Source organism: Thermobia domestica, chromosome 5, assembly GCF_964235325.1.
Source record: "Thermobia domestica chromosome 5, izTheDome1.hap1.1, whole genome shotgun sequence".
NCBI classification, from domain to species: Eukaryota; Metazoa; Arthropoda; class Insecta; order Zygentoma; family Lepismatidae; genus Thermobia; species Thermobia domestica.
In genome coordinates this window covers 291,485,983-291,499,865 of record NC_137458.1, presented here as the reverse complement: position 1 = coordinate 291,499,865, position 13,883 = coordinate 291,485,983, and the positions used below count along the sequence as shown (strand labels likewise).

Sequence of the window (13,883 nt, the reverse complement as noted above, 5' to 3'; positions counted from 1 at the left end):
GTTCTATCCATTTTAGGAAACTTTTCTTTAGGAATATAGAATCAACATTGTCTCTTCTACATTTGAACTGAATTTCAGCAATCTCCCCAAAAATCTTTTCACATCGTTGCAACCGGATAGGCCCTTTAGACACAGTAATTATTATTTCTACAAATTATATAGATAGCGTCAAATTGTATTTTTTAATGAATGTGGGTTTAACTATGTACACGCAAATACTTGTTTAAAAGATTGACTAAAAATGAGTCAACACGGTATGTAGTAATAGTATTAAGGTTGGAACAATTATAAACACTACAAACAAAGGGATTCCATGTAAAATCAGACTTAAATAATGTACTTTTAAATCACAAACCAGCCACTACTTTGCTTTACTGAGCTCTATCTGCTTGTATAAACATAGAGTTGAATCAAACAGAGACAGATCTTGAAATTCCAATGACGTAATGAGATGCATAATAATAATAATAATAATAATAGATTTTTCTCACTACAACATCCACATGTTAAGTCAACGAACAACGCTGAAACGTAGCAAACGTAGCACTGCTACAATGATTTAGTATTTGGATCCTTCAGTGAGCTATTAAAAAAAAAAAAAAAAATCCCTTCTGTTCCTATGACATTTTCGTTATTAAGAAAACGTATTAAACATTCTACCTATGATTTTCAATATAATACTTGGAACAGATTCCTGGAACTTGACTCTAGTATATACTGCTTATGAAAGTAGCGGTAAGATTTTCGAAAATGACTGTCAACTGAAAAGCAATTAGTGAATAGTTTTCTCCGGTAAATATCGGACTCCCAGGTGCCTCCCCAGGTCATGGATAGGAAAATGCCCGCTAGATATAACAGGTATTGGAGAAATCTAGGATGTACCAAACCGATACTGCTGCCTTGCACTTAGCAGAAGAACCTACGTAGGCTAAGAAAAGAAAACCCAGTTAGAAAATCATCTGGTCTTCGAGGTTGGGCTAACAACTCTACCACATAATAACCCACTGGGTTACGAAATCCAGCAATAAGCCTTTGATTAATAATAATACTAATGATAATGGATGAAAAGCAAACAACGATAAATAGGTTAGAAATTTGGGCATGGGACGTTTGGACTACGTTATCCACCGGGAAAACGACGTAAATAGCTAATAATTAAAAGAAAAAAAAAAAACTTAGTAGCACTACAAGAGATCAGAGGGCAAAGACAAAGCGAAATTGAGAAACAGACGGAGTTCAAAAATAGAACAGGTCGGTTGGCCACACGTTTTCTGATCACAACGGAAATTAAAGAAAATCTACTAGAATTTGAAACAATGAGCAGGTTACGGATTCACCTTACCTTCTAAATACACTATCTCTCTAAGAGGACAGAGGCCTGCTGGTTGTTGCGATTTTTCATCAGCATCTGTAAGAAACAGAAAATACACAATTCACTTAGTTAAATAGCATTCTGACATTTATTACTGTTTCTAGTGGTGTGAATGAACGAAAGTACACATGTTCGCTTGTTGGCGGATAATATAAGAGCTTGAATTGAGATCGTACGTTTCCGTACTTCATACCGATACTAAATTCCATGTACGGTAGAAAGGTTATTTCCACAAATGGCAAATCACACTATAGGTTTTGGAAAACATATTGCCTCTACTACTCTTATCAACTTCAAACACTTCTTTTATATATAAATATACGTCTGTGTGTTTTTTTTTCTTTCTTTCAATGCGAACTACACATTTTAAATTGAAGGAAAGCAGGAAATCAATAATATTTCCACAAAACTCTACACTGGGTTTTATCAGTATTACTGTCTTGAACGTTCTTCGTGGAACGAACGACGCTTGTATTTTTCATCCAGTATTGACTAACAACATATTATTATTTCCTATAAATAATAATAATAATAATAATAATAATAATAATAATAATAATAATAATAATAATAATAATAATAATAATAATAATAATAATAATAATAATAATAATAACAACAACAATAATAATAATAATAATAATAATAATAATAATAATAATAATAATAATAATAATAATAATAATAATAATAATAATAATAATAATAGAAGAACAACAACAACATGATGATGATAATCTGGAGTAACATTTGGTGAGCAAGAAAATGGAGAATACGTATTTCAAACCTGCGAAGAATATGGATTGTAAACATGTGCTGTACATCAACAACATCCTGTTATTTGGATATAATATTTTTATTGAAAGTGAGTGCCAAGAAGTTCTGGAATTCGACTACACAATATACCAATCGTGAAACTGGAGTTTCATGGAAACGATCTTTAACTTAAAAGAAGCAAATAAGTTAAAAAGTTTATCGTACCTTCTTCGTCCATCATTTCGGAAGAAGGTTCAGGATCTCCACTCGTTGTCTCTGGCAATGTTTCAGCAGCTTCTGCAGAGAGTAATATATACTTTGAAACGCCACACAGTCCGATTTACTTATTTTAAAAGACTTATCAAAGTATATACTTATCAGAACTAGTTACTATTTACCACGATGATAATTCAAATGATCAGACACTATTCATCAACTTGCTCTTTGCTTTTAGGTGATGCCAATATAGATATATTAAGTGACAAATACTGTGAAAATATAGACACGTATTTAAACTTACTATATAGTCATGGTTATGTTTCATGCATAAATAAACACACTAGAGTTACAGAATATAGTAAGACTTGTATAGATCATATATTTTTAAAGTACCAAGGTCCACTGAATGTCACATCAGCTGTGTTGCAAGCAAGTATAACTGACCACTTTCTCACTACTATAAATGTTCCCATTACAATGCAAAAGAGGGAAAACATATCATATGAAACAACAATTATAGATAATACTTTATTAAATGAAGAATTGAAAAAATGTAACTGGAATCTGGTAATACACAGTAATTGTGTTAATACTGCAACTTCGAATTTCAACCAAATAATGAAAAATTGTATAAGTAATTCACGTATTACCAATAAAAATAAAAAAATAAGTAGTAAATATCGCAAAATAAAACCATGGATAACAAAAGGATTAGTCAACTCTGTAAGAGAAAGAGAGAGATTAAGTCGTTTAGTAAAACGAGTCGTTTAAAAACCAAAACGATTTAGAATTTAAGGAATATTACAGAAGGTATAGAAATAAACTTACACAATTAATAAAATAAGTTAAAAATGACTATTATAGAAAAAAAATTACATTATGTAATAACAATGTTAGTAAATTATGGAAGGTAATAACAGATATTATAGATAAAAATGACAAAAAGTATGTAGAAATAAATGAACTAAACACTAAAAATAGTCTAGTAACGTTTGAACGTGATTCAATGTTAATAGTTGAAAGTTTTAATGAGCATTTTTCCAGTTGGCAAAAAAAATAGTTAACAAAGAGATTGGTGATAAAATAAATTTGAATCTGAATTCCCAAACTAAAGTAGTAAACTCTATATTCTTCACTCCAATCACTGAACAGGAAATTGAACGCTTCATAAATGAATTATCACCGAAAACAACATCTGGTATAGACGGATTATCAGCAAGTGTATTGAAACATACGAAATCAAATATAGTAAAACCTTTGCAGTATATCTTTAACCTAAGCTTAGAAACAGGTGTATTTCCCGATGATTTTAAGACTGCTGTAATAAAACCTATATATAAAAAAGGCTCAAAGGCTGACCCTAATAACTATAGACCTATATCAATCCTCAGTAACTGTGCTAAACTGTTAGAAAAATGTATGAAGAGAAGATTAGTTAATTTTCTTGAACAAAATAAATGATTTTCTTCAAATCAATATGGATTTCAAAAAGGTAAAAGTACATCAGATGCGGTATACAATTTAACAGAGATTGTTTGTAAAAATGTTGATAAAGCTGAAAAAGTAATTGCAGTTTTCCTAGACCTAGCTAAAGCATTCGACACAATATCACACAAAATTCTCTTAAATAAACTAGAAAGATGTGGAATAAGGGGTATATCGTTATCTTGGTTTAACAGTTATTTGAAAGACAGAAAACAGGCCGTCCAAATAGGTAATTTTCAAAGCAATTATTTATATGTAAAACAAGGAGTCCCTCAAGGAACTGTATTAGGCCCAATATTATTTTTAATTTATATAAACGATTTGTGTAATTTAAAAATGGACGGGCATATACAATCATTTGCTGATGACACCTCACTTATATTTACTGGTAAAACATGGACAGATGTATTAAAAAACTGAAGCAGAAATGAAGAAAGTAAAACAATGGCTTGATAATCATCAGTTAGTATTAAATGCTGAAAAAAACAGGTATATAACGTTTTCACCAACTATAGCAGGACAGCCAGAAAACATGTCACTAAAATTCCATTATTGTCAAAATACTGAAAAATGTAACTGTAGTCCTCTTATTAGTGAAAATAAAGTAAAATACTTAGGTATATTTATTGATAAGCATCTAAAATGGTCTTCTCACATTACACATATCGCCACAATACTAAGAAAATTATTATATAAATTTGTTCAATTACGAAACATTGTAAACATAAAAATATTACGAACTGTATATTATGCTCTTGTAAATAGTACGGTGTATACTTACATGTGGTATATTAATTTGGGGTGCTGCTTACCCTACTCATTTAAAACCTCTGATTGTTCAGCAAAATAATATTGTAAGAATATGTTTAAAAAAGGGACTTGAAAGTAGACTAGATAGACTCTATGACCAATTCTTAGTGAAAATTATATTTGCAGAAGGTATTAATATATGTTAAAAAGAACAGAAACAAATTGGAAGTAACAAAACGTACGTATATAACCAGAAATGTGACAAACAAAAATTTAGAAATTAGAGCAACGAATAAATCTATAACTCAATACCAAACATATTACAGAGCTCCGAAGATCTATAATGAACTCCCACTCCGAATCAAAGATGAAAGTAATTACAAAACATATAAAAGATTAATTTTACAGTGGTTAAAAGAATTAAAAAGTGTTTTAAAAAACTATTGTTAGCTAAAAGTGAGAATAAACCTCATATGTTACGACAATAAAATAAATAAAACACGAGAATCAGGCTCACACACAAGCATTTGCTTATGTGAGCCATTTTCTATCTTTTTTATTCTTTGCATAAAAAATACAAAAAAAAAAAAAAAATCGCAATATAGAAATAAGTGCATTGAATTAAGTTACCCGACACTGGGAGATAGACATGACTTCTGGAAGTCCGAAGTCCTGTCATCTCTGAATACCGGGTACGTTAAACTCTACTAATAAAGGGAATCTAGGAAGTCCGATTTCCTTTAGAGAAGTAATAGCACTTATAAGTAGAAAATTTACTTGTTAATTTCTGTAACAGTTATTTTTCTTATTCTTTTATTTTATTTTCATTAATATTTTGTATATTGTTACTTATAATTTAATATGTTTATGTATTTTTTATGTATATTCTTTAATATACTGGATACATCCAATATATTAATTTTCTTCTTTAAATAAATAAATAAATAAATAAATAAAATAAAATATTTTGATCACTTAGGAACACTACGTATATTTCCAAATAATTGACAATCGCTTCTCAACAATTCCATACACTTCTAAATTATATGACGTCTTTTTAAAATTATATTCAACTTATTTATAAACAAAACTTTGGTAAGGAGAACTGTTATCATAGCAACCGGATTACGACGTATAAACATTTTCCGTCTAGCGACAGCAAAATAAAACATTTACATCTGAGATTATTCATAACATTTTTAATAATTATTATTCTTATAATTCGTAGCTATTGCCAGATAAAATAACATTTTCCCCAACATATTAAATAAAATTAAAATAATAAATACATGTTATCGTTGTAACTTATACATGCGATTATCAACCGGTTCTCATGCAATATCAGGTATCAAAATTATGGAACACAAATTGTATAAATTGTAGGCAGTGGGGAATAAACTCGGTGATTAAAGTTCGTATGCATATCTTTTTCTAATTTTGTCATGAAAACATCGTAATAGATAAATTATACTAAAATTACGGTAAGTATGTACAATAAATCTCAATTTCCTCACCTAATAATGCTTCTCATCAACCTTTGTTCGATATTTCACGTAAAACACTTACGTCAATCAACCTTAGGGGACTCACAATGGCTTAAGCCCTTTTTACATTACCTTTACCTGTTTTTGTGTGTCAACAGCGGTGATTATGAATATTGTGTAGATTTTATCGATACTCATAGGCGCCTACTCTTCTCAATTTTTATAGATTGCCCTTTATATATATAGCCCTAATGTTAGTATTCTAACTGAAATTACTAATAAACTTTTATTTTATTTTATTTTATTGATTTTTCTTATTTAGCACTTTTTTTTTGTAAGAAGCCATTGGAAAGAGAATTCTAAAGGCAATAAAAAGCTGATTAGTGAGTTCAGTTAGTACACTAACATTAGAGCTACATATACGAGGCGTGTCCGTAAAATAAAGACTCCATTCGTTTTTCACACAGAAAACACGTTTATTGGCAACAAATGTTACATCGATGGAAAGGCTGGACTTTCAGCTATTTTTCGACGTAACCACCGTTGCGATCGATACACTTTTGCATACGCTGTGGTATTTTTCGTATACCCTTGTCACAGAACTCTCCCGCCACGTTGGGCAGGTAGCACTCGATCTCGTTTTCCAACTCGTCGTTGGTCTGGAAATGTGTTCCACCCAGATGTGCCTTCAACTCGAGAAAAAGATGAAAATCACTAGGTGCTAAATCTGGGCTGTAGGGGAGTTGGATGAGGATGTCCCATCCGAATTGGGCCAGGAAACCGGCTGTTGCAGGGGCAGTATAGGGACGAGCATTATTGTGATGGAAACACACTTCCTTCGTCGGCATTCCCCTCCTTCTATTTTGAATAGCACGACACAATTTTTTTAAAGTCTCACAGTAGCGATCAGCGTTTATAGTTGTGTCGGTAGGCATAAACACCTTTTCTCAACAATACACCTTTTCTGCCCCAAATCACACTGGCCATTAGTTTGGCGGTAGACACTGTTTGTTTAAACTTTTGCGGCTTCGGCGAATTCGAATGTCGCCACTGACGAGAGTTTTCCTTAGTTTCAGAGTTGTGTAGTGCACCCAGGTTTCGTCACCCGTGACAAAGGACTTCAAAAGTTCCTCGCCCTGTTCTGCATAGCGCTTCAGGAATCCGCGGGTCGCATATCAACACGTTATCGTTTATGGTCTTCGGTGAGCATTTTGGGAACCAACTTCGCACACATCTTGTGATAATGCAAATGTTCGATCAAAATCATGTGAATTGTACTCTTACTGACTGCAGGGATCCGTTCACACCGCTCGCGCACTGTCACACACCTATCTTCAAGCATTTCTTGCACCACTTTTGTTCCGCCCGTAATAGAAGGGCGACCAGAACGCTGTTTATCACGGATGTCTGTACGTATGTCCTTGAACTCTCTCACCCACTTTCGGACGTATTAGACATCTATACACTATGGCCCATATACTTCGCATAACTGACGATGAATGTCAATCGGGGTGGTGCTCTTTGCACTCAAAAAACGGATCACTGCACGCACCTCGCACCTGGCGGGAGATGTAAAAGGGAGCTCCATCGGGAATGCTGCCCAAACTGAGTGTCGCAGCGGGCTCTGTTCGGTAGTAATGTTAAAAGGGGAGCGAAGCTACACGCCAGTGTTGCCAGATCTCGCGTCAAAGCGTTCTTCATGGCTCCAGAACCATGGAGACCTTATTTTATGGACACGCCTCGTAGATTGTGCTATATAGCAAAATAATAACTTCCCAACCAACTACTATTGGGAAAGATATAAGTGTGACCATAAGTATCGCAAAAATTTATGCAATATTCATTACCACTATTGAGACAAAAATAAAAAAAAATGTGGTTTATAAAGGACTTAAGCCACTGTGTGCCCCTGACGATGAGTGGCCGAGTATTTCGTTCAAAATATCGGAAAAACAATTGATGAGGAATATTACTAAATGAGTGATTTCAGGTATTACAATTGTTTCATACGTTCGGTAAGTAATCACAAGTGTACAATATGCTTCTGATGTTGAAATATTAACTTTCTAATCAGTGAAATTTAGGTATAATGTGAGATACATACAGCCTATACTCTGTATCCAGCTCGAAGACTTACAAATAACACCTATGACTGAAAAAGTTTCGTTTAAGAACATGGACTAAACAAATTGGTTTTAACAATTGTTATTATATGTACAGATCATGAAAGTCCATTCTACTTGAATAACTTACTCCTTAGCACTGCTTGTATGCCATTTTTTTCTTTTCTTTCTTTTTTTTAAATCTAACATCGGGGCATTATTTTAAACTTTGTACCACAATAATAACACGAAATGTGCAGTGGTGAGGTTTGAGGGGGAGACAGAGGAGACAACGTCTATTCGTTAGAATTTCATGTACATTAAGTTTAGGTCTTTTTCTAACCTAAAATTTCCTATAATTTATTTTTTAAGTTGAAACTAGATCCTTATACACAGAGACAGATCCTTATTTCTTGAATCAACCTATAGAAGCGTAGGAGTACGAGCCGTGCGCGATTAAAGAGCCAAAGAAATACTCGCCTTTAGAACCTTTCAGAAGACGCTGGCCTCTCCGTCGTTTCAGAGTTGGCAGTCTAGTTTATTTTAAGATAGATTTGCAAGTGCGAGAAACACGCTATTTTCTTGTTGCTTATTTTAAATCCCCTTTCGCGCTCCCTCTATAGAAATGTTAAATTGTTATAACATGCTGTTGAAGAACGATTTCCTTTTGCTCATTTGCCGGTTTGTGTGTATGTCTAATATCCCAAAAAAAGGGACTAGCGTAAAGTTCAGATGTTGCATTGGCAACTCTACCACTATTGTGTATTTCGCCTTCGCGAGAGTGACAAGTAGAAGTGAAGTGATTACGGCGTTCTCTCTCTCTCTCTCTCTCTCTGTGTATGTGTGTTTACTTACACTGTATTATGAAATCCCTAACGTATAATGCTTCGAAAATTTATATGAAGATTAGCATCTCTTTTTAGCAACAAGTTTATATAAGACGTGGAGTTACAGATTAAGGTGGAATTGGAACCACCGTAATACGTTGGAATTTTCAACGCTCTCCGAATAAGAATCGAACCCAGAACTATGTACATTAATGGCCCACGCATTAGCCACTACACCAGGGAAAGAGCTGCTTCGAAAATGTTGGTTAACAGCTCACTTAAAGAAGTTATTCTCACTTGTGTGCAAGTCACTGAATGGATCTTAATAGCTTAATAAAATTATTTTCAGCGAAGTTTGATGCTTGCGAATGACATTTTTTCTCATTAATTGCCTCCGCACCAAAGCAAGTTGAACTACTATTGGAAAATAATCTTAATGTTTCAGTTTTACGTCGCTATGCCGCTGCAGAAAGCTATCGCTTGCGTAAGGCTGCTCAGAAAATACAATTTGAATTTTACAACTCTATTAATTTACTTACAAGGATATTACAGGATAAATTGAAAGACAACGGGACTCACTAATACACTGAATATATACGTAGATGGAGGGCAATGGTGCATATAGGCAGGGTCGGTTCTAGATATTTCTTAAGTGTAAGCAAAAAATATTTTGGCACCCCCTACCTAATTCATAAAAAAAAAAAGAGTAGAAAGTTGTAATGGACAAAAATTCTTCAAATAATTGTTACAATTTCAAATTTCTTCAATACCTAGTCTCTCTGTGAATATTAACGAAAATGGCGAAACTATAACTAATAGACTGTGGATGAATACTGAACAAAGTTCTAATTTTAACAATTAATGCATTTTTTTTTATTTATTAAATAAGCACAAGACACAACTAAGGTATATATCTAAGATGTATTTTGACAAGTAAAATTACAACATAAAAGTCAAAACAGAATAAAATTTACGAGCTTCAAGTCTAAAGTAGCACAGGTTTGATTTTGACAAAGAGGTATGCTTTTATACTTCATTAAAAGCATATTTACATAGTATTTTACATAGTATTTTCAAGTGATACGATTAAATCTAGTTAGCTTAATTTCTCCTTTTCTTTGTTGCTGAAAAATTCATGTTATAAACGCACTTTTCTGGCTTTTAATTTGGCAAAATTTCCTATTATTGCAACGTATTTGTTTCGTTAACTATATCATTTTCAATGGCATCAAAGCTATTTCATTTAATTGTGCTTCAGGTATAGTTGATCTCAGATAATTCTTTTTAATTTTAGCTGAACTTATTTAATACACAAATAACTAAAGTATGTGCCTTAATCGCTATTTAATTTGTCATCGATCCAGTGGCGGAACTTCAAAATCAGGTACCCATGCAAAAATTATTCTCAGGGCCTCTTAGGCCTATTAAACAATTAAGTCCTTTCATGTCTCTTTCCAACATAGACGTTCGATATCAGGCAATGAATAACACAATGTGAACACAAGCAGTAGCGCACACAATATTTCTCTTTTAGGTCTGAAGATTTTTCGGAGTAGCCTACAAAATGCAAATAATTTTGAGTATTTGCCCTCTGAAATTGTGCACATTTTCTTAAAAATCAAAAGTTTTACGGGATCCAGACTTTCAAACCATCTCCGTCGGCGCATCAATGAACACAAGTAACTAATAATCAAAACTCTACTTTGCATTTGAACTATTATCAAATGTTTAGTCGCTTCATCTAAATTTAATACGAGAGAATGATTTGATAATGATTGTTACATTGATATAAACATTATCATTAAACGTTACAACCGCTACTGTGATTGACAGAGAGAGTTCTGAAAAAAAAAAAAAAAAATGTGTTACTTATAATCCTAATGACTTTCGATTTTAGTTATCCTTCTGAGTTATATGCGCATATACTGCGTGAAAAGTAATTGTACTCAAACAGTTTTTGAAATGCGTTAAATTTAACTCAGACCTGTAACCGAAGAGGCCGTATTCATTCCATTTTAATTTAACAATTATATTACTACAATCAAGTAAAGTAAATTTACCGTTTCAAAGGTTGTCGACTTTCAAACGCTTTGTTAACAGTAACTGGTATTAACAACTCCCCTATCTCAACATTTGTATAATTATCACTTTCGAAATTTTGTTCAGAATTCGCAATTTTTTTGTTTTTAGAGCCTTCGCTTGCCTCTCATCTTCTTTCAAGTTTCGTAGGTTTCTTTTCCAATAAAATGTTCACTTGGTTTTCTATTGTTTACTATTATTATTATGTGAATAACTAAGTACTATTGAAAAGTGAAAATACAAATCATTATTAAAAAAAAAAAAAAAAAAAAAAAAAAAAAAAAAAAAAAAACGAAATGACAGGATAAAAACGAAAATATTGACGAATTAGAAATAGACTAATTAGACATTAACAGTGAACATTAAGCAGTGGACAGCGATTGTGGGCCACTGATAATAGGAACTTAAGTTAAAATTTACCGCAGAAATTATAAAAAAATCCATTTGTACCGCTCGTCTTTTCTTAGTATTCGCCCCCTCCATGGAAATGAATAACAAAAGCTTATGAACTTCGATAATGTTAATTTCATTTACGCTGACCTTTCTCAACCCTTAACTGTTGTCACTGAAACGAAGCATTATGCGCGGACACTGTTTATGACAAAGGGAGTACCCTTGAAGACATTTCGTTCTACTGTGACAATCCCGTCCAATCCATAAGCGAAACGTGCATTTGACTTCCTTTCGTTAATTGATCATTCCCATTTCAAATGGCAATGATATTCTCTAGCAAGGTCGCGGAAGGGTTGTTGGGAGAACAACGAAAAATCTGTTATATTTGTCTGTATTTTGCGCATATGATGGGAATGGGAAAGAATGCAGTGTTTAATATAACATCTAATGAAAAGTTAAATTTCCCTACATTTTATCTCATATTCGTCAAATCTCTCTTTTTTCCTCTTTCAAAAATCTTTCCTAAATCTCATTGTGCCGCGGGAAATTTTTCTCAAATTAGCATCATTTGTAAGTGTAGCATTGGAGTCAATTAATATACGAGTCCATTTCAATTGTAAAGGGGTGTTTTACAGCCAACCACGCAAATGTTCGATTTTATTGTTCTTTTGATGTATCTTATCTGTATCTCAGTCTGTATAATATTCATTTGAAGCTATTTGAAAAAGAGAATCATTACATTTTCTCTAATAAATATTCAAATTTAGAACACAAAATTAATTTTTCCAGTGTGGCGCCCTCTTCACCAGGCGCCTCCTGCGAATGCTTAGTTCGCAGGATTCAAGATCCGGCCCTGGATATAGGTATTTTGCGGCCTAGGCAACTTATGGTCGAATGCCCCTTCGCCCGACACTGCACTGCCTCCTGATATTCTCTCCACTAATGAAATTGTTCCAAAGGTTGATTTTTTCTTTTGTGGTCCTTCTGAGCTCAGCGGCTTTAGACAGTTTGTCTAGTAGCAGATCCCAAGCTGATGGAGGAAACAATGAGAATACTTTTACAATGCTGCATTTTCTGGTGTCCAGCAGATGGTCTACTTATAAAACTGTGATCGAGTCGATTAGGACTTCGTAAACTTCGTGTAATTTTATTAGATGACGCACTTGACTATCCATGTGTCCTCTATGATCAAGGGCAGTGCGGTACCCCAGGCAGTTACCCTATGTAAAGGCTGTCGCTGATAATCCCTGATCATTCATACCTCGAATATAAAGTATAAAATTTCATAATTAGTTCATTTTATACATGTAGTATGTTATTCCTCCGAATTCTAGATTTTCCGAATGGCACCACATTTCCTAGAAATGAGGGGCATCATTTTCCCACACCCTCTGTAGGAATGATCATAGAGGACACACACACACACAATATATATATATGTGTGTGTGTGTGGTGTTGTGTCTACCCAATTTTTCATGGCACGCTTCGCCACTGGAAATGTGTTTTTAATTTGAGACTCCTTATATATATATATATATATATATATATATATATATATATATATATATACAGAGGCGGATCCAAGGGGGAGGGCTATAGGGGCTATAGCCCCCCCCCCTTGACATTCAAGTATACACTGGACAAAATGGGTTTCAATCCTGCTTTGCACTGGATAAAACTGCAAACTCTGGTTTAGCCCCTCCCTTGATCATATCGTGGATCCGCCAGTATATATATATATATATATATATATATATATATATATATATATATACCTGTACAATTTCTGCATGTTGTATTACACGATTACCTACTAACCTTAACCTAAATAATAATAATTATTATTATTATAAAAAATATGTTTCCTTCATTAAAAATTTCAAAAATGAATTGAAGATTTTTATTAACCAGTATTGGAAAAATAAAAGTGATGATTATGTTAAAAACGTTAAATAAAAATCTTTACTCCCCATTTCTTACCAATACAAACTTTCTTTTTAAAATCCATCCTTATTACTTCGATGACAAACTATCGTACAAAAGTCCGAAGACTTCCTATTCCTCAATCTACAGAGTATTTCCCAGTTATGTCTACAGAAAATAAATTCTATTTATTCTATGGGTAATATTTCTACTTCTATGGGCAAATTATTTTTGTTTCTTTTGAGTTTTTTAGGTAAAATTCTAAATACATTCCTCGTATAGTTTTAAATGTAGTTATATATACACAACAAGACTTCACTTAGGAAGTAATATGTGCCCTATCCAAAAATCCATGTTTCAGAATCCTAAGGCACTCACGCAACAATTTTTATAGAGAGAGTTTGGCTACGGGCATATAATTTGAAGTACTCACCAAGTAACTCTATAAAAATTATTGCGGAAGTACTGCAAGATTCTGAAACATGGATATTTG

The 13,883-nt window shown here is 33.0% G+C and overlaps 1 protein-coding gene across 7 annotated transcripts in view; it reads right to left on the bottom strand.

Annotated features, from left to right (window-relative positions):
* LOC145686687 (uncharacterized) overlaps positions 1-13,883 on the bottom strand; it is a 313,040-nt gene that overhangs the window by 21,503 nt on the left and 277,654 nt on the right. For all 7 annotated transcript variants that reach the window (XM_081760226.1, XM_081760225.1, XM_081760228.1 and 4 more), the window contains 2 exons: positions 2,354-2,425; positions 1,343-1,408 (listed from right to left, as the gene is read on the bottom strand). In XM_081760226.1, the coding sequence (XP_081616352.1) occupies positions 1,343-1,408; positions 2,354-2,425 (138 nt within the window). The remainder of the gene's footprint in view (positions 1-1,342; positions 1,409-2,353; positions 2,426-13,883) is intronic.